At 32.6% G+C, this 20118-nt stretch overlaps 1 protein-coding gene across 6 annotated transcripts in view; it reads left to right on the top strand.

Moving 5' to 3' along the window:
- LOC148614592 (uncharacterized) overlaps nucleotides 1–20118 on the top strand; it is a 56018-nt gene that overhangs the window by 8609 nt on the left and 27291 nt on the right. For 4 of the 6 annotated variants that reach the window (XM_088588775.1, XM_088588776.1, XM_088588777.1 and 1 more), the window contains 9 exons: nucleotides 3900–4053; nucleotides 6211–7880; nucleotides 9165–11061; nucleotides 11643–12889; nucleotides 15950–16205; nucleotides 16715–16845; nucleotides 17458–17566; nucleotides 18510–18695; nucleotides 19085–19188. In XM_088588775.1, the coding sequence (XP_088444901.1) occupies nucleotides 3978–4053; nucleotides 6211–7880; nucleotides 9165–11061; nucleotides 11643–12889; nucleotides 15950–16205; nucleotides 16715–16845; nucleotides 17458–17566; nucleotides 18510–18695; nucleotides 19085–19188 (5676 nt within the window). In that variant the 5' untranslated portion in view covers nucleotides 3900–3977. The remainder of the gene's footprint in view (nucleotides 1–3899; nucleotides 4054–6210; nucleotides 7881–9164; nucleotides 11062–11642; nucleotides 12890–15949; nucleotides 16206–16714; nucleotides 16846–17457; nucleotides 17567–18509; nucleotides 18696–19084; nucleotides 19189–20118) is intronic. The other 2 variants (XM_088588779.1, XM_088588780.1) reach the window with 2 other exon arrangements.

Here is a 20118-nt window from a genome sequence, read left to right as displayed (position 1 = left end):
AGTCACCTTATATTTTAATCATTTTTTTTTAGAAAGAAAAAGATAATCATGGGTTGTCAATAGAAAATCTTTAATGTAATGACAAAAAAAAGGAATTTGAAAATAGAAGTATTAAAAAAAATTATCAGTTGATCAATTACTTGTATATGTGAGAACATCTTAAATTGGAAGCTCGGACAATAAACTTTGCTAACATCCTTGAATGTTCAGACATTAAAAGATTAATCTTAGCTATAGTGTTCATGAATGTACATTCATTAAAATTAAAAATATCATGAAACGTGTCATTTCGAATGTTATTATAAAGATCACATTCTGTATATGTATTGAGTGATCTTAAGTTTTCTAACAACTAAATGTAATTGACTTTTTTATTTCATTTTAATAGAATTTCTATGCATGTACTGAAACATGTACTAGTTTATCATGAAATCTACCAAACATGTCTAGTGTACAGCTGTATGTATAACTTTATTTTTATACTGTTTTTATTACGGGAAAATGACCATTTTGCTCTTAAAATACTGTTAACCAGAACATTTTTGTGGTGTCTTTTTAGCAGTTTCTGCATTCAATCTACTTTTGCACAGTATATATATTGTATACATTACTGGTATTTTGGGGGCTACTGCAGCCTGCCCTGTGATGTAAGGGATTCCTCTTTATTAATTGAAGACCCTTGGGAGGCTTTGAGGTGATGTTTGTTTTTCCCAGTGGGGTTGTTGTCTCTTTGACATATTCACCATATCTATTATGGTTATATACACAAAAACATGCAGTTCTTCAAAGAAAATATTGGTGACAGTTTAATTTCTGCATTACATCTTTACTGCAAAAATGTTGTGAATAAAACTGCCATTTCACACAATTTCACAGTTTACTGTTTTTTAAAAAATCTGTTGTAAAAATTCCAATGGACCAGTGCAGTGGTAAGAACTATTACAATCAGGAGAGGTTTAAACAGTCCAATGTTTACATTATATCTTTAAAACTTGATGCTATACTAATATATTTATCAGTTGACAAAGGGAAGTAATCAATATGCGTTTGTCTCAGTTGATAACAAGTGGGAAGTTTGAATACTAATTAATGCATGTAGATTTTAATTTAGCATTATAGTAAAATCTGCCATAAACTACATGTATCTTTGGAAAAAACTGTAAACCTGTACGAATCAGACATCAAATGATGTCCATTCATATCAGTATCAATGTGTTTTGAACCTTTGTAAACCAGACATCTTCTGAAGTCCTATCATATCAATAGCAATGTATTATGAACCAGTATTAACCAGACATCTCCTGAAGTCCTATCATATTAGTATTAATGTGTTTTGAACCTGTGTAAACCAAACTCCTGCCGTAACTGGACATAATCTTTCATCCAAAAGGGGTTCAGTTTATAAAGGTTTCACTGTAGTTAAATTTCTTTTATTATTTCTGTATGTAACGTCCAGCAATGTGAATGTATGTTTTTGCTAGTCCAAAAAACATGAAGCTAGCTTAGTCATTTTTACATAACTGCAAACATACATAATGGTAAAAATGCACAAATGTACAGCATTGTTGTCACAGTCTACATTATTCTGCATGTTGTTATTCATTGACACCAGTTTTTTTGTGGGACAAAACTAGTGTTACAACTGTACTTAGTGGACCTCTATAATTAATTTGTTTTAATTTCACAGAGGGAAGGTTTTGATTGAATGTTAACTGATTTGGAATTAAAGGGAAAAACACATTTTTTGAAACTTTGTTTTAATTTGTTATGACTGAACCATTTCCAATGAGGCTAAATTTATGTTTTAAAATATTTTTTTTTTTTTGTTATTTCAATTAACTTTTCATGTACATTGTACTTGTTTTTAGCTTTTATACCCCTGCTCTGAAGGAGGGGTATACTGATTTACCCTTGTCCATATTTCTGTATTTCTGTAACACTTTTTTCCGTCACAGTTTTTTCAGCAAGTTCTCATCACAGGGGCTTGAAATTTACATATTAATTGTCTATCAAATTTGTTATTTTTGGTGTCCATGTACTTACAAAATCCAATGGAAATGCCTTTACCAAGTCAGAACCTGTGTGGTTGTTTCTAACTTTCTGGTGTTTACCTTGATAAAAGTCTTTCTGACTTATACTTTTGACTATTTATCCTTCATTAGATAAATGATTCACCCTTTGCGCATTCAGAACCACAAATCACAAATTGCCAATCGAAACAGGGCGGTGGAATGGGGTCGAAAGAAGTGAACGAATCTGTAATAAGTGTAATGACTCTAAAATTGGAGACGAATTTCATTTCATTATGGAGTGCCCCTTTTTTAGTGCAAATTTTAATTCTTCTGCTTTTAATATTTCAAAAAACAATAAAATTTGATCCTGTTTTTAGCTCACCTGGCTAAAGGCCATGTGAGCTTTTGCCATCACTTGGCGTCCGTCATAGCCATCGTCCGTCCTCGTCATCGTTAACAATTTTTCAAAACTCTTCTCCTCTGACACTACTTGAATATTGGAACCAAACTTAAAATGAATTTCTTGGGGTATCCTGCATAGAACTGATATGGGGATTTTTGATCCGTCGAGAAACATGGCCACCGTTACTAAAAATAGAACATAGGGGTCAGACAGTTGTTTTTTTGCATATATCTCCAAAACCTTTAGGTTTTACTAAATTCTTAATATCTGAAATTATCCTTATTATTAGGATTACAATCTTCAGGGATAAAACTTGTCAGATATCTCCTTGTAAGAGTTATTGCCCTTGAAAGGGGAAAAATGATGGGTTTTTTTTTACAGTTTTCAGCCAATATCTTGAGAACTATGATAGATAGAAAGAAACTTTTAATTGCTGAAATGATCCATATGATAAGTGCTAATAAAGTCTTCTTGAGTCAAAATTGTTAGACAACTTCTTAAATTCATTGCCGATTCAGGCTCCTGGAAGCCTCTTTTTTAGCTCACCTGCCTGAAGAACATAGAACAGATGGCAAAATTCTGGTTCAGGTCACAAAAATGCTATAAAAAACATTTCCTGCATTTGACAATTTAGTTGATTTTACGTGTAACTTAGCCTGTCTTATTCCTCAAGTTTTTCAAATAAGCAATTAGTTAACCTGGTGAGCGATTCAGGCTCTCTTGAGCCTTTAGTTAAAGTCAAGTGTATTATTTTATACCTTGATTTTTTATTGTTAATAATTACTTCGACACTTATTGTCTGAAGCAATTTCAGATTTAAATATTCCATGAAGAATAATCTCAAATTTCATACAGTTATTTAAATTTCTACATGTATACTGTGTCCTTATTTGTAATTGTTACAATGCTTATAACTTTTTACAAATTTGGTTACTACATAAATGTAACAAAGATGTATTTCAAAGCTTTTACACAATCCATATCAAAAGAAAAAAAATTGATAAAAAGAATTAGCTACAGATATTAACACTCAAGAATTTGACTGGAGAAATATACAATATTCCAATGTATAAAGTGTATACTGGTGACACTGAAACTGGTGATACTTTAATTTGTGGATACCGATTTTCATGGTTTAGGGAAGAAACACTAGTTTGTGGATTTTTGAATTTATGGTTTTAAAGGTTTCAATATACACATCAGTGGAATTCTCCATTTCTTTGGGAACCAAATTTCATGGTTGGGCCTACCCACGAAAACCATGAAAATTGGTACCCCACGAACAATAGTACTTTCACAGTATTATAAAAAGGTAAGACTTTTGTCATAATAGAATTAATTCATGTACTAATGATAAAGACTTGTTTAAGTACGTTTGTAATTGACCTGTTTTTCGGGAGAGTAGAAAATTCCCTTACTTCAATTTTGCAGCAATGGAAGATATATACATTTTGTAATCAAAATCAATTCTTTAAACCTTTCAGGTTGCTAATGCTGAAAATGTGATTAATAAAGCTGCTGAACCTGACCCCTTACTTCAAGATGTGAAAAAACAGAGTGATATGTCTGGGCATTATGATTCTTATTCAGAGGAAGAACCTACTGATAATGACTACACAGAAAGAAATGCTCCTGGTAGTATGTCTTTTAAAATTTAAGGTCAGGACTGAAGGCCATAAATATGTTCTTCCTGATGTTAAAATAGCCAAAGATAATTGTTATTACACATTGACCTGTGTCACCAATGGTGTAGTAGCTGCTGGACTCCATCTATCTATCGTGTTGACGGGTTACCTAATTTGTGTAATCTATTAACAAAAAAGTATTAAACTAGTACTAAAACTTATTTACTGAAATTGTCAATAACCTTATTATATAAAATTCCTAATTATACACTTTTACTATAACAAAAATACATATTGAAGGTGTGGACATTGTATTATGAACATATTTGACAAATATTTGAAATGGTTTTATACCCCAACTCAACAAGTGGTTGGTACAGTGTATATTGGAATCACCTTGTTGTATGTCTGAATTAGGTCACAATTATTTCGCCTGCGAATGGATGGATTGATTTCAAATTAGGTGTGTGGCTTTATATAGATCTGGTATACATTGTAAGCTATTTTGGGTACTGTCTGATATCAACTTCCTGTTTGAGTATCGACGAGGTGTGCAACTTCATGTTTTACCTGTTGAGGTTAGCCACTTTTTCAGCACTATATGCTATCATAAGTAAATTTTGAAGGTAATGTGTGTACCCACAGTATAGTTGTTTAACTCAGTGTTTGTGCATATATTGAAGATATTTATCAGTATTTGCTGAAAACTTGTTATCTATCTTGTTGCTATATAAAAAGGATAGGTACCAAGTGTGTCCTGGTGGTAACTTGTTTGTCTTTTGGTGTAGGCTTTTGATATGTGATATGAGGGTAGATCAGCTCAAGAGGATATGTCACATACCATGGTTGGTGACATTTGACCTTGGATGTTTCACCTCAAGGTCAAATTCTTGATTTGCTTGATAGATTCATGTTTAGGCTGTTACTATTTTGTCTTTTTGTGTAGGCTCTTGATATTAGGCTTGAAGATCAAGACAATGTATCTCGGGGTAAAGTTTATGATTTGGCATGATAGATTCCTGGCTTGGATGTAACTATTTTGTCTTTTGAAATAGGTTTTTGATATTGGGCTTGAAGGTGGATCTGCTCAAGGTAATGTATTACCTGCCATGGTTTTTGACATTTTACCTTGTACTTTGACTTCAGGATCAAATTAAGGATTTTATGACTGATGTTCAGCATTTTTACTAGAGCCTGGCCCACAGAGTTGGAATTCATCTCAATGATATCTAGATAACTAAGTGATTAGGAATAATTTTTCTGTCCATATGAAATAACCCAAGTGCATGTGGTCACTCAGTGATCGAATTTAAGGGGAAATACTTGCTAAATGCAAGTTAAAGTTCAATTTTGCTAGTAGAAATTATTCCACTTGCTAAAATTTGCTAGTGGAATGCTATATGTCTTTTAGGTGAAGTTCAGAAATAACCCCAAAAACTTAAATTTAGCAAGTGTAAATTTTCAGTACTTGCTAAATTTAGCTAGTGGAAAAAATTCTGAAATTCAATCCCTGTCACTGATGCAACTCTTGAAATTAACACTCTATACATTTGTATGAACCATTGCACCAATGTGATTGAGGTTATATCTTTGTTGACAGAACAAAAGTTACATTTCTCAAGTTCCTTTGGAAATCTCAAGGATATTTTATATACATGTAATTAACAAGAATTTGTTGTTGGAAAGATTAATTATACTTTTCGTTAGAACAAGTTATATTGAAATTATGTTTTTATTTCCCTTTTTCTACCTGCAAATAAAAAATTGCCCTACCCAACAATATTTAATATCTCACCTTTCCGCATAATAGGGAATTTGATTGTTTTGTTTAAGTAACAATAAAAAGTCTAATAAAATAAAAAAAAAACGAAAAAAAAAACACATTTTGATGTAGATATATAGATTCTCTTTCAGTTAAAAGTGGTTTGTATTATTTCTCCAGTCTAGATGGCAAAATTAATGTTCTCAACACATGAGCTTAAGGGAGCATGTGAAAATGTTTTTAAAATAGGGAGATTAAAAATAGTTAAAATCTAGAATAGGCTGAAGGAGAATTGGTTTCTCCCATGGAATTTGTAGAAAACTCGGAAATGGTAAAATGGCAGCAAAACTCTTGCAGAAATTTAAAGACAGTTCAATGATTAAAATTTTATTCACATAATTTTTTTAGAAAGGCAGAGAATGGGAAAAAGAGAGAGTTCAGGAAAGTCATGGGTGTCCAATGTAAGGCAGGCTGGTGATAGAACTTTGTTTGGTAAAACTGGTATCCAGATCAAAGGATTTCCAAAGACTGGGAAACAGAAAAAAACCTTTAGTCAAATCCAGGACTCTTCTGATGACTCTGATAGTACTATCATTGATGTAGATGAACTACTACTTGTGAAGACAACTTTATCCAAAAGGGGAGCTAACCAAGAGTTAAGCCAAAAAAATTCCTCTTTGGCTTCAACAGAATGTGATATCCAAGATGAAACTAGCAAAAATAAAAAGAAGAATGCCAAGAGGAGAAGACATTCATTCCTGCAATCTGAAAGACGCAGTATTCAGGTTCCAAGTAAAGAACAAAAACAAAAGCAACATGTGAAGAAAATACAACTTAGTCATCATAATTCTTCTGAATCTTCAGAAACGACTGAAACCACTGAAACTGATGAAGCACTGATACCTAATAATGTAGACAGTGGTAAAAGAAGAAGACAGTATTCAGGGCCTATAGATACTCACTCAACAATGTGTGCTTCGAAGAAAATAAAAACAGTTTATGTGGATTCTACAGAAGACTCATCTGATGTTTTGCCTGCAGTAAAACCTTCCCATTCAAAACAGAAGAATTTAAACACTATTAATGAGGATTCTGCTGGAGATTCATCAGACTTAAAATTTAAGTCACTTAAAACACTACCAAAGCACAACAATAAAAGAAAATCAGAGAATATTGAAAATAGTTCATCATCTGAGGAGGAAAAATCTCAAAGAAAAAATTATGTGAAGAAGAAACAGAAAAATGAGAAAACGATATCTTCTCTTGCAACTCCCAAGCTAACTCTGGAATTTTCATCATCAGGAGATGAAGATTTACCTGCCCTTGTTAGACCACGGAAACGGCACTCTAGTGACAGTTCAACTAAATCTACACAAAGTAACACATCTACTGTTGCTTATGGGCTTACACCTTACAAAGATAAATTAAAAGCGTCTGTGAAAGAGGAGGAAAGTGAGACTGACTCTGATGTCCCTCTTGATAAAATCATGCAAAAGCGTTCCACTGAAGCTGTTGAAGCATTTGATTCCGATACAGAAGAATCTCAATCTTTGCTTCCACAGCTTCCCAAAGAAGAACAAACAAGCACTGAAACAACTGAAAAATATCTTTCAGCTTACACACAAGAGGAAGATTGTATTTTTATCTGTGATTCAGATGATGATATCTATTCTAGTATGTCACAACAAAACCTCAACTTTGACTTTGATGAAAAACGTGCCGAGAGTGAAAATGAAGATGACGAAGTTCAATTAACAAGGTTCTTTTTGGGAGAGGAAGATGAGGAAAATAACACAAAACCATCTTCAGATTTCTTTAATACTGAAACTCAAAAATTGGAAGTTAATTCAGATGATAATTTACTAACTCCAGTAAAACCATTGGTCAAAGGAGAATCCAAGCCAACCTCATTTTTTGATGCAGATACACAGATTGTAATTTGTGATGACTTTGACTCAGATGATGATAGGTTATTTGATGCTGAAACTCAGATCAATTATGATACAATCAGCAATGTAAAGGAAGAAAAGAAAGATTCTGATGAATCAACTCAGGACTACTATGATGCTCCAACTCAGGTAAGTCAGAACTTGTATTATGATCATGCACCAGAGAGTTTAATAACTTGCTCAGAACTACTTTGGTACTAAAATGTTTCAACTCAAGACTCCAAACTACTGAAATGTTCCACCACAGGTAAGTGTGATGACTCAACTTTGAACTTCTAAGATGTGCCAACTCAGATTTATTTACTATACTTCAATGAAGTGAAACATTTTAACTAGATACCTCAAAAGGCATTGATTGTTATGTTTACTGGACGAACAGTTTTTACTAGAGACTGGGACAATATTGACGTCATCTTATTTTGTGTTTTTTTCCATCAGATTTTCATTGGGTTAGCAAAGTTTAAATAATCTCAGGGTTTGTCCTAGAATAATGTTAAATCCAGTGTAGCATGATCAGATGACAATTTACAATCATGGTCACCCAGTTTGCTCATGTATTATGAAGGTATCATTATGAATCAGTATAATGAAAAATTTGTGGACTGTTCATTTGGGAAACAGTTCATTTATTACCTTTGATACTAACTATAACCTTCAGCATTGCCTTTGGTAGTAGTAGGGACCTTGGGGTATAATAAATTTACTGTTCCCCTCATGACAATTCAACAACTATACTGATGACTCCAAACTTCAGTAATTCTCCAAATCAGATGTTTTAGAATTTTTGTAATGCTCCAATTACTGTACCAGTCAAGCTTTTATTAAAAAATGTCTACATTTAAATTACACAGTCGAAAATATTTAAACTGATGACACTTAGGTAAAATTATCTTTTTACTTGCATGCACACACCTTCATATACAGTATACACAGATGGAAAATGACCAATTTAAGGCTTTTTGAGGGCTTTTATACGGCCTCAAACAATTTTGAGGATGAAGACTTGAGCTATTTTTGATTGAGGTATAAAAAAAAAAAAAATAAATAAATAAAAAAAGTATTGACCACACAAACAATTTTCATGAATTTTATAGGATGGTGAGACATTATTCATATATATTTGCATAAAGAATATAATTACTGTTTGACTGGAGGGAATTATTCTTTGAAAAGGGGGCTGCTTATCTTTTTGAGCTTGCCAATTTTACCTCTACTTCTGTTCTGAAAAAATACTGTCACAAAAAAAACTCTCAATTTGTTTTCTGGACTTTTTTGCTTAAAGATAAAACAGGTTATTTTAAAGTAAAAAAATCAGAGCACTAATTCTTCAATTTCTATATTTTTTGATACTTAATAAGCATAAAATTTGGTTGATAAAGGCTTTTAATGTTTTCATTTTTTTATTATTTTTAGGTTGACTATGCTAAGCCTAAAACTACTGGAAGGAAAAATAGTTTCAATCTTGAGGATATATCTGATGAGGAAGAAGAATCCTTTGTACCTTTGTCACCCATGAAAAAGTCTGAAATTGGTCAAAATAAATCAGTGAAAAATGTCAGTGATAAGAAAACTAAAGTTGACAGACAGAATAAACATTCAATTGTTCAACGTCTCAGTGATGAAGGTTTTACTATAGAACATAAGAAAGTACAGACAGTCAAAGTTACTAAACAGTTCAACTCTAAGTCAGAGGCACAAAAATACTTAAAAAAGGTCCATTCCAGTGAGAATATATTTGATGAACCAACACAGGAATATGATTGGGAGGACGAACACATGAAATCTAATTCATTTCGAAAAAAGGATGTTGTCAAAACGGAGATGGACATCTCTCCATATGACGCCATGACTCAGAAGGAGACCAGTCAACATGGGAATAAAGGATTTATCAAATCTGAAATATCATCCCGGTTTGATGCTGGGACGCAACATGAAAAGTCATCTCCAAAGAATGTAAAGGAAGAATTTGATCCATACTCTGCTCAGACTCAAGTAAATTATATAATAGACATTTCAGATGATGAACACACTGATGCCTATATTGCTGCAACACAGAAAGATAGTATTGGTAACTCTGGAAGGAAGCATAAGGGAAAATCTGTCAGGGATGAAACAGATTTATATACCGCAGAAACTCAAATTGACATTGATATCCTTCCTGAAGCAATAAGCAGGAATAGAATTTCATTAAAAAAAACTAAGGATGTTGGCATTAAACATATTGGAGATAATGTTAGTGTTGGGATTCCTAAAAACATTATGGATGACATGTCAAAAATGGAATTCAAGTCTGAGCGTAACCATGATTACTATAATCAAGCTACTCAGGTTGTACAGGATGATGTAAATACTGAGAGTGATGAGGAAGTTTATACTGCTGCTACCCAAGCTGAGTCCAATTTTCTGTCAGTGAGAGAGGAACGTGATGCTTATAATGCTCAAACTTTAGCTACAGATGTTGAGCATGATAGCAGTGATTTTTACAATGACCAAACTCAGGTAGATTTTGAACTAATTAAACCAAAGGTACTGAAAAGGAATGTTTTCTCTGCAATGACTCAAGTAGAACCAATGGAAAATGATACAACTGATGATCCTTATCTACAACAGACCCAAGTAATGGACTTCGACGAGGAGCTTTCTCATGATGATCTGGTGTATGGCATGGCTACTCAAGTTCAAGATCCTGTGCTTGAAAGTGAGGAAGAGGAAACTGAGGTGAAAGAAAGCGATGACAATGTTATTTATGTGCCAATGCTAGATGATGAAGATGATCACCAAGAGGAAGAAAATACAAAACCACTCTCTGAAAATGATAACTGTATGGACTATGTTGTAATGTTGGACTCACCCTCTCCTCCCCGCAATGAAGAGAAGAAAACAACAAAGAAAGATGGAAAGTATGATAGACATACAATGTTGAAGACAGTTTCCAGTTCAGAGAAAAAAACTATCCAAATAGCACCTGTAAAACCAAAATCAACCAAAGAAAAACGAGAATCATTTAAACTTGCAAAAGAAAAGTTTTACTCTAAGAAACCAGATAAAAAACATGAGCAAAGAAGTTCAAGGTCACCAGAAGTTAATTCTGATATTAAAGTTGTAGAAGACAAGGATAAAGATTGGTTTTCTAAGCATAAAAGATCTAATGAGGACAAGAAGAAATCCAAATTTTCTAAACATTTTGAGAGACCATTAGATAAAAATTTAGGGTCCAAGATTCAAGAAGCTAAGGAAAAAATGGTTGAGAGAGAATTGAAGCAGACCGACAAGGCCAAACCTGTCAAAAGGAGACATGTTTCTGTTGAAGGTATTATACTTCATATTTATATTATATTTGTATTTTAGTAGTTGTTTAGATACATTGACAGTAATTATTTAAGTATGCTAACTTAAATACAGATGTGCTGAGCATTTTTACCAGTTTGAATTTAATTAAGGGTAATTTGCAGACTACATTTCACTTATACATGGAAGGTAATGCTGATCATCTTGTTTACAAATTATATCAGCTTAAAGTTTAATGGAAGAGAAGAATCAGTACACCTTGAGAGATTCAGAAGAACATATATAAATCTGCTTCTCTGAATATATTTTAGTTATAATTGTCAGGGGATGGTTTAGTACAACATGTGTTAGTAAGTTTAAAATGTTATATCCCCACTCAACAGTCAGTTCTGAATGGATGGATTTTTTTTCAAATTTATTGTGTTGCTTTATATTGATAGGGTATACATTGTAAGCGCAAACAACTCATGCAACTTCATGTTAATGATATGTTAGGATATACAAATATTCATTTTTAATTGATTATTTTATGTTTGTGCATCAATATTACTTTTTGATTTATGTAATTCATTCTTAAATTTTTAATGTCATTTATTGTGAAAGGCAAAACTGATGTTGGTGATGTGAAACTGCCTAATGAGAAGACAATTTTAGCTAAAGGATTACCTTTACTGGAATTTCCTGGGGATAAGGTCAATGACAGTCCGCAGAAAACAGCAACTGCAAAAAGCAATAATGAGGATAACTCATCAAAACTAAGGATAAAGGAAGGAAAGTGTGAAAGTATAAGAACTCATTCTTTGGAAGGTAAACATGACAAACATCGACATAAATCATCTCACAGAAATAGTGAACACTCAAAAGACCATGATCATAAAAAATCGGATGACAACAAGGACCACTCACAGAAGAGTCGCACATCATCTCACAAGTCACATGACCATAAGGAAGAATCACACAAGGATTACAAATCTTCAGGCAAAAGATCACATGAAAAGAGAGAATCACGTGGTAAAAATTCACATGACAGGGATTATGGAGATATGGAAGCAAAACAGGAAGAACTAAGCAATCATCGAAAGAAATCCTCATCGACACAGGATGATAAAAAATCTTATCCATCAGAAAAAGACAGACACAAAAGAAATAATAAGTCTCAGGGCTCATCAGAGGACAATAATAATTCAAAATTAGATAGAAAAAAAATTGATGAAAATTCTAAAAAGAGTGAAAGAAGAGATAAGGAAAATAATAGAAAAAGTAAACCAAGCTCAATTGGTAAAATACCAAAAATATCTGATAGGACGAAGACTGTTCAACAGACAGAAATATCAACTAAATCACCATTAACTTCTTTGGATGGACAAGGGGGTGGCGGAACTCTGGATTCTCAGTCTGTTAGTGGTTTAATGTCACTGATAGGGATGGCAGGAACAGGAAGTGTACATCAGAGAAAATCAATGTCACCACCTACACAAACTGTGTCTTATGAGAAAACTGATGGTACTTCATCACCCGTTTCACCGATTAAGGCTGCACCCATGTCAATGTACAGGGAGAGAACATTGAATGACATAGTGAGTGACAACAAGGGTCCTAAATCAATTCTTAGTAAACCAGGACCAAGGTCTAAACATTTGAGAAAAGTGACATTTAAGATTCCATCATATTCTCAGAAAGCAGAGAATCAAGCTAAGAACAATGCACAGAAGGTTTATAAGGAAGATAATATAAAGAATTATATAAAGCAACATTTCCCAAATGGAATACCAGATCTAGGAATGATACCTAATCAAGTGCCACAACAACAGGGGCCTAATCTGATGCATAAGTTGACACTTCAACAACAGGTAATCTTACTATATAGTAAGACCAAGAAAAAATGTCTGCTAAGGTAACATTGGATGAAAAAAATAGGGTAGTTAGGTAAATAAAATAATCCATGAAGTGATGATCTTTGCACAGGGGTAAAAATTATGAAATTATTACAAGCTGGTAGCTCAGGCCTTTTTTTTTTTTTTCAATATTTTCTATATGTTCAGCAAAATTTTATCCAAAAGTTTGGTGGCTCAGCTCAAAATATAGTAGCCATGGGCTACTGGGTGACTGCTATTGTTTATCATTGTTGCAGTGTTTAGCTCAGTATATCTTGAAAATTATTACATATAGGTTACAGACCACCAATTCAACCAATGAGCATTTGGAACGTACGCAAAAATAGTCCTACGCAGAAATTACCCCTGTTCCTCATAGTGCTGTGAAAAAAGTTCTCACCTTATTTAAAACATTTAAACGGTTTCTGAAAGGAAAAACATTTCTGTACATTTAATAGGTGCATTTTGCTTCTTGTGATGTGAAGCCTAATCTCCATAATGATTTTTAAGTATACCCCTATCTTGTGAAAACACTGGGATTTCCCATGCTATTTATAGACCCTTCACTTCCGGTGACCAGTACTGCACTGCAAGTCTGCTAACCCCACATGCCATTCTGAGGATTGTGAGCTGACATATGTAGAATCATGCTGATATATAGTCCTCTGCAGGTTAAAGTTAAGGTAAAGTCCAGAGAAGCCATTGAATATTGTGAAATTAGCATAGAAGCCTATGGAAAGTGGAATTAGTGGTTTTTAGCCTTAAGATGAAGCCATGGCAAAATGAAAAGTTTCTTGAAATAGCTTTAAACTATTTGAAATCTTGTTAACTTTGCCATGAGAGGAATACACTACAAAATCCTTCAAAATATGCATTTTTTTAAGTTATAGGTCCAAATTATGGAAAATTGGTCTTTTTGGCTGATTTTTATGTCCTATCTTGTAAAAAGTGTAGAAAATTTAGTAAAAATATCAAATATTAAACTTTGAGGGCTATATTTACCTAAGTATGGTGGTAATAAGCACTTGAAATCAAGTTTTGTGTAGATTTGAGCAAAAATTAGGTTAGAAATGAGGAAAAACTCACTTTCATTACTGCGGTTAAGGCCATATCAGCATTCCCCTATGGCAACATGGAAAATCCATTATTGAGTATTTTTTTTGCTTTAGGTGCCCTTTACTGGTCATGTTTTAATGTGAAAACACTGTAGTTACAAATTTAAAGCCAAATATATCACCTTTTGTGAAAATTTAAAGATTTAGGATTTTTGACATGTGATCAAGAAAAAGGGGGAGGCATGTCAGAAATAAATTTTAAAAAATAGACCAATTTCTCAGAAAATGATTACTTTTAAAACTATTTCTTCATTAATATTGTTAAAAAACAAGTTGTGATTGATACTTTTTATTTGAAAAGTCAGAAAAAGTTCTTTGCAAATATTTAATGCATTTAAGTATGGTAGAATATTGTCACTTTTTTGCTCGCACAACTTGGTTACCCTATATTTAAAAATCAAATATTTAAAAAAGTGCTTGTCACATTTCACTGAAACTTTGCAAATGCATTCAGTATGTGTGTAGGAAGATACCTGTATAGTTATTTATTTTTTCTAAGACAAAAAGTGACTCTTTAGGTTACAGACCACCAATTCAACCAATGAGCATTTGGAACGTACGCAAAAATAGTCCTACGCAGAAATTACCCCTGTTCCTCATAGTGCTGTGAAAAAAGTTCTCACCTTATTTAAAAAATTTAAACGGTTTCTGAAAGGAAAAACATTTCTGTACATTTTATAGGTGCATTTTGCTTCTTGTGATGTGAAGCCTAATCTCCATAATGATTTTTAAGTATACCCCTATCTTGTGAAAACACTGGGATTTCCCATGCTATTTATAGACCCTTCACTTCCGGTGACCAGTACTGCACTGCAAGTCTGCTAACCCCACATGCCATTCTGAGGATTGTGAGCTGACATATGTAGAATCATGCTGATATATAGTCCTCTGCAGGTTAAAGTTAAGGTAAAGTCCAGAGAAGCCATTGAATATTGTGAAATTAGCATAGAAGCCTAAGGAAAGTGGAATTAGTGGTTTTTAGCCTATAGAGAGAAAAGTCTTATTTATATAGAACTTAACAGGAACAATGTTTGAAGGAATCAACTTTAATAACAAAGTTTTGTTCTGCTTGGTATAATAATAATACAATATAGTCACCAGATGTGTAATTTTTAGGTGAACATTTAAGGATATTTTAAGCATCTGATTAAACATCATGTAATCCATACCCTGCTGTAGGATATCAAAAACAAATAAACAAAGTAGCAAACAAAAAAGGTGATCATTTAACGTTTTATTAAGATTTCATAAACAAGGCATTTCAAATTTTTAGGCAGAGCCTTTGACTATGTATGGTTTGTGTTCAGAATTTCCAATGTAGAATGTATTGAAATCCAAAGACTGATGTGCATTTTATTGTTTGCTTCCGAGAAATAGGAATGCTGCATAACAATGCTGAATCTGCTATTTTATGCTTTTCTTGCCATTTTTGTCCTTTAGAACTTGAAAATTTGTCATTTTTTATCAGTATTTTTACACATAAAGATATTTTGCTTTTAATGTAGAACTCAATGCTATGTTAATGACAAATCTCCATGCATTTGAATGGTAGACTAGGACCCATTCTTATGAAACCATGGAGTCACGTGACGAGACTTAGACCTTATTCTAATGTTTATAATTAGTTTCAGCAACATAACATTTTTTTGGCTTGATATGTATATAAATGAAACATTCACAGATGTAGCTTCAGTGACAGTAAAGAAAATTATCAATTTTGAGGTCACCAGGGGCCGGTTTATAAAATATCCTGAAATGAGATTTTCCTCAAATCCTTCCACAACTCAAATTTTGACCAATTGATTGCTTGAAATTGAAAATTTGAGGAAAACTCAATTTGAGATTTTTTATGAAACCGGGTCAAGGCCACAATTTTTGCAAGACAGGGACTTGAAGTTGTTTAACATAAATGTATTTATAGGCCTGTAGAGCCATGCCAGGGTCAGCTGTACCTCAACAAATGTCTGCTACAATGCCAAACACCAATAGACCAGTCCGTAATGCTACTGTCCCAGCCCCTGTTCAGACTAGGACACTAGTACCTGCAGCTCCAATTAGAATACCAGTTCCGGTCTTTAATGAAGAGAAAAGTCCACAATCTGAGATTCCTATAACAGATCTTGACTACTTTTTTACAAAGATTTTGAAGTGGAATGCAACATGGCTTGATGAATATGGTAAGATAATTTACAAGTACCTTAGCAAGCGCATCCTAGAATTTGCATATAATTTGCCCAATCTGAATATCACGATTAACTGGCTTGAACATACATTTTAAGTGATGCTGCAGAATTTGTTGTGTCAGTAATGGTCATAGCTGACAAATGCATTATGTCATAGCTTCTGATATTGTATTATGGTGCTACTGGTTACAGCTCTTAAGCTCATTACTTCTGACCTCTTTGCAGTGTGTTAATTTGAGACTTCATACACCATCTTAAGTCATTGTCTATCGTAAACATAGCACCATAATTTTTTTCCTTGCTATTTTTGTAATGAAAAAAACAAAAGAAAAATTACATTCCCTGTGAAACTATTTACCAAAAAATTAAATTTATTCCAAATTGCAATTAAAACTTGTTTACAGTGTTGCACTTAGAATAAACAAAATGGTGAAGCCTGCTTTTATTCAGTCTTCAAATCAACATTTGATTTTCTCAAATGTTTTTTTTTTTCTCTTTTTAAGAGAAACACAGAGTGACACCACCAGATATAGAGAATGCATTTAAAGTGAAACATCTCCTGAACTCATATGACAATTATGAAGATTATTTTGTCAGGTTGTTTCCTCATTTGTTCTTAGAGACTTGGGAGTCTGTAAGTTTTAGTATGACTTAAATCAGTGTTGATAAACCTGTGACAACCTATAAATAGACTCTATAAGCAAACTTTTCACAAGTCCTTTCAGTACAAGTTTTCATAAAGTTTCTAAGTTTTAAAATTTTGAACCTATGTTAACTTATAATAATTGACTTTGCAACAATATTTGTATTTTTAAAAGTAACCATGCGAAAAACATGACAAATGGCAAATATTTTTTTTTTAGCAACTTTTCTCAAAGTTAAGTATTGCTTTTTGATTAAATGCTATGATTGAAGAGAAATAAATGAATATTTTTAATACATATGAAGCTTTGAATTCATTGAAAATAGGCGATAACTCTTTGTTTTGTGCAAAATTTCATTGCTTTGTTAGGGACTTTAAGATCATTCATCGTAAATTAGAAAAAAAATTTGACACATTTTTGTTTGTGTGATATAAACATTACATTGGAACCAAAAATTTAGTGGGAAAAATATTATGTAATGCAACCCATATTGTACAATTTGCCTTATTTACAGGGACAGTCTCTTTAAATTTTCAGTCACACCACATCTCTTTGAGTGAACATTGTTTACAGTTTATACACATTTTGTTTATTTGTTTTAGTGTCTGAGAAGTTGGCTTGAATCAAAGGGAAAGAACAAGAGAGCTTTAGATATTGCATTTACCAGGGTTGATAAACCAAATGAAAAAATTCTAGTCTATACCTTTACTGGTAAGACCCCACCATTTTTACATTGTTAAGTCATAACCTGCCCTAATTTTTTTAAGTGAGTCCATCCCTATGTTTTGCCCTTGGTTTAGGTTTGTGGTCTTTTATGTTCATAGTAATACATGTACTCCAAACTACTGTTATACCTTTGTCAGTGTTACACTAGTTCTGTGTTTTAGTGACACTTTTTTCTGTCACAGTTTTCTCAGCAGCTACTTTTCACAGAGGATTGAAACTTAAACACATTCTTTCTGTGGGTATGCCATATTGTGGGATCTATTTTTCGAAAAATTCGACAACAACTTCATGTCTTCCGAGGACTGTTTATTTTTTACTTTATATTTTGAAAGTTGCTATTTTCATCACACTTTTCTTAGCAACTACTCATCACGGCTTGAAATTATAATGTATTCTTCCTGTAGATATGCCATATTGTGAGGTCTATCTTGGGAAGAATTCGACAACTTCTAGTTTACTGAGGACTTTGTTTATTTTTTACTTTATATTTTTCATCACACTGTTCTCAGCAACTACTCATTACAGGAGCTTGAGATTTTAACTCATTTTTCCTGTAGGTATGCCATATTGTGGAAGTCATTTTCGAAAAAATTTGACAACTTCCTGTTTACCGAGGACTTTGTTTCTTTTTCTTCTATTAGATTTCTTTTTTCGTATATTGTATATGTTGTCAACTTATACACAGTCATGTTTTTGTAACACCATAATGGAGGGTTTATTTCCTTTTGCATTTTTCAAAGTGACAAACTTATTGCTATGATTGAATTTACAACATGAACTTTTGTGTTTAAAATAAGACCTGAAAAAAAATATGAAGGAAACTCAAAGGTTGCATGATTGATTTGTTTTATGAACAAAATACTAGTTTCATTCCAAAAGGTTTAATTCTTTTTACAAAGAGTTGTTTTAAAAGTTGTATAATTTTTAGCTGTTGCACCAAGAAATGGACCCAATGTTTTGTATGAGGGAGATATTGTCACAGTCAGTATGTGGGGCGTTGGCAGGGGTCAACAGAAACCCAGGTATTATCTACAATTTGGATACATAGAGAGAATAAAGTACCATAGATACAAAGATAGTGTAGACAAAATCCTTCAGACTTTTCCAATGCTAGGTATGAACTAATGTTTGCTATGTAATGCAGTAAATTTTAAAAAAGCCTAATGAATGTATAAAAGAAAGTGAGAAAGAAATATATAAAGAACATAACTAATTTTGTAAAAAAATATATTACTTCACAATCACCCATAAAAAACTTGTGAAAACTAAGTATGTTGAAAGTCCTTTTAATTTTTTTGAACATTATAATTATAATTAATAAATGATTATATAAATGTATATATTCCTGACTATATGGATATTTGAACCATACATGTTTTTCTTTACTGTTTCCTTGGCAACTACTTAGTTCCAAAGCTTCTTAATATTTTGACTCATATAAATATCTCGAACTATGAATTTTATTGATTCATCTGTTTTATCAAGTATATACTCTTGTTTTAGCTGTTGAAGGAAAATCATCCTCGGATTTAATTGGTTTAGAAATTACTGTAAAGACAAGGTTGCGACAATTCAAAATGCTGTCAAGTAAAAGATCTACTATAACTGTAAGATATTTATAATACTGCAAAAATAATGAGTAAATAATGAGAAAAGATCAGACACATCAACCCCAGCTATAAAGTTGGGATGAAATTATACATGAAAGCATAATCAATTCAGGCTAAAACAAAACCACTAACTAATCCTTAACTAATGTTAGCACTTTAATTCTGGTAAAAATCATGTTAAACGTTAAATTAAAATCCAAATTAATAGCTGTATGAAGTTAGATATACCACAACTGTTCTATTTCAGCAGTCAATATGCATTGTCTGTATACTTACAAGTGAAATTTGGTCACTAGCTGAATATAACTTTACTGTTGTGACGTCACGAACGTTTTGAAGTTGCCAGGATGTTGTCTGCTTTTGTTAAAAAAAATTTGTTTTCCTTCCTTAAAACATCATATTTCCATTTAAATTTTTGTTGCAGTATAACAGTGCATAGACTTGGCAAAGCTTTGATATACAAACTTGACTTGAACTGGTGAAAATGCCTGGACAGCCTCACATTTTCCTGTGGTTTTGAGCCTCATTTGTATATCAGTTTTATATCAAGTCAGTTCAGTGGTATTGTTTATATATATGTCCCAACAGATCAGAATTTTGACCTCTGCAATTGCATCAAGCAAGGCCCTGCAAAACATTTTATTATTCAATTTTTGTTGTACCTTTCTCTATCACCCTTTGTTGGATTTGTACAAATTTCATTTTTTTCATGAAAAATTTACTGGTATTAGTTCTTATTGAAAAGGTGCAATGTTAAATTCATGCCCACATCAAGTTAGTGAATAGTTTTGTAATAATGTTAATTTGCAAAAAGATCTCAAGATTATGGGGTTTCTCAGCGATATCTTCTAAGATAACACAAGTGTTTTATTGTCTTTGGAAAAAAAATGTCATATGCTAATAATATGCTTACAAGGTTGTATTTTC

This window comes from Perna viridis, chromosome 6 (genome assembly GCF_037379345.1).
Source record: "Perna viridis isolate PV_CMFRI_1.1 ecotype Kerala chromosome 6, ASM3737934v1, whole genome shotgun sequence".
NCBI classification, from domain to species: Eukaryota; Metazoa; Mollusca; class Bivalvia; order Mytilida; family Mytilidae; genus Perna; species Perna viridis.
Note: the sequence above shows the minus strand (reverse complement) of the source record. Positions and strands in the feature narration are given on the sequence as shown.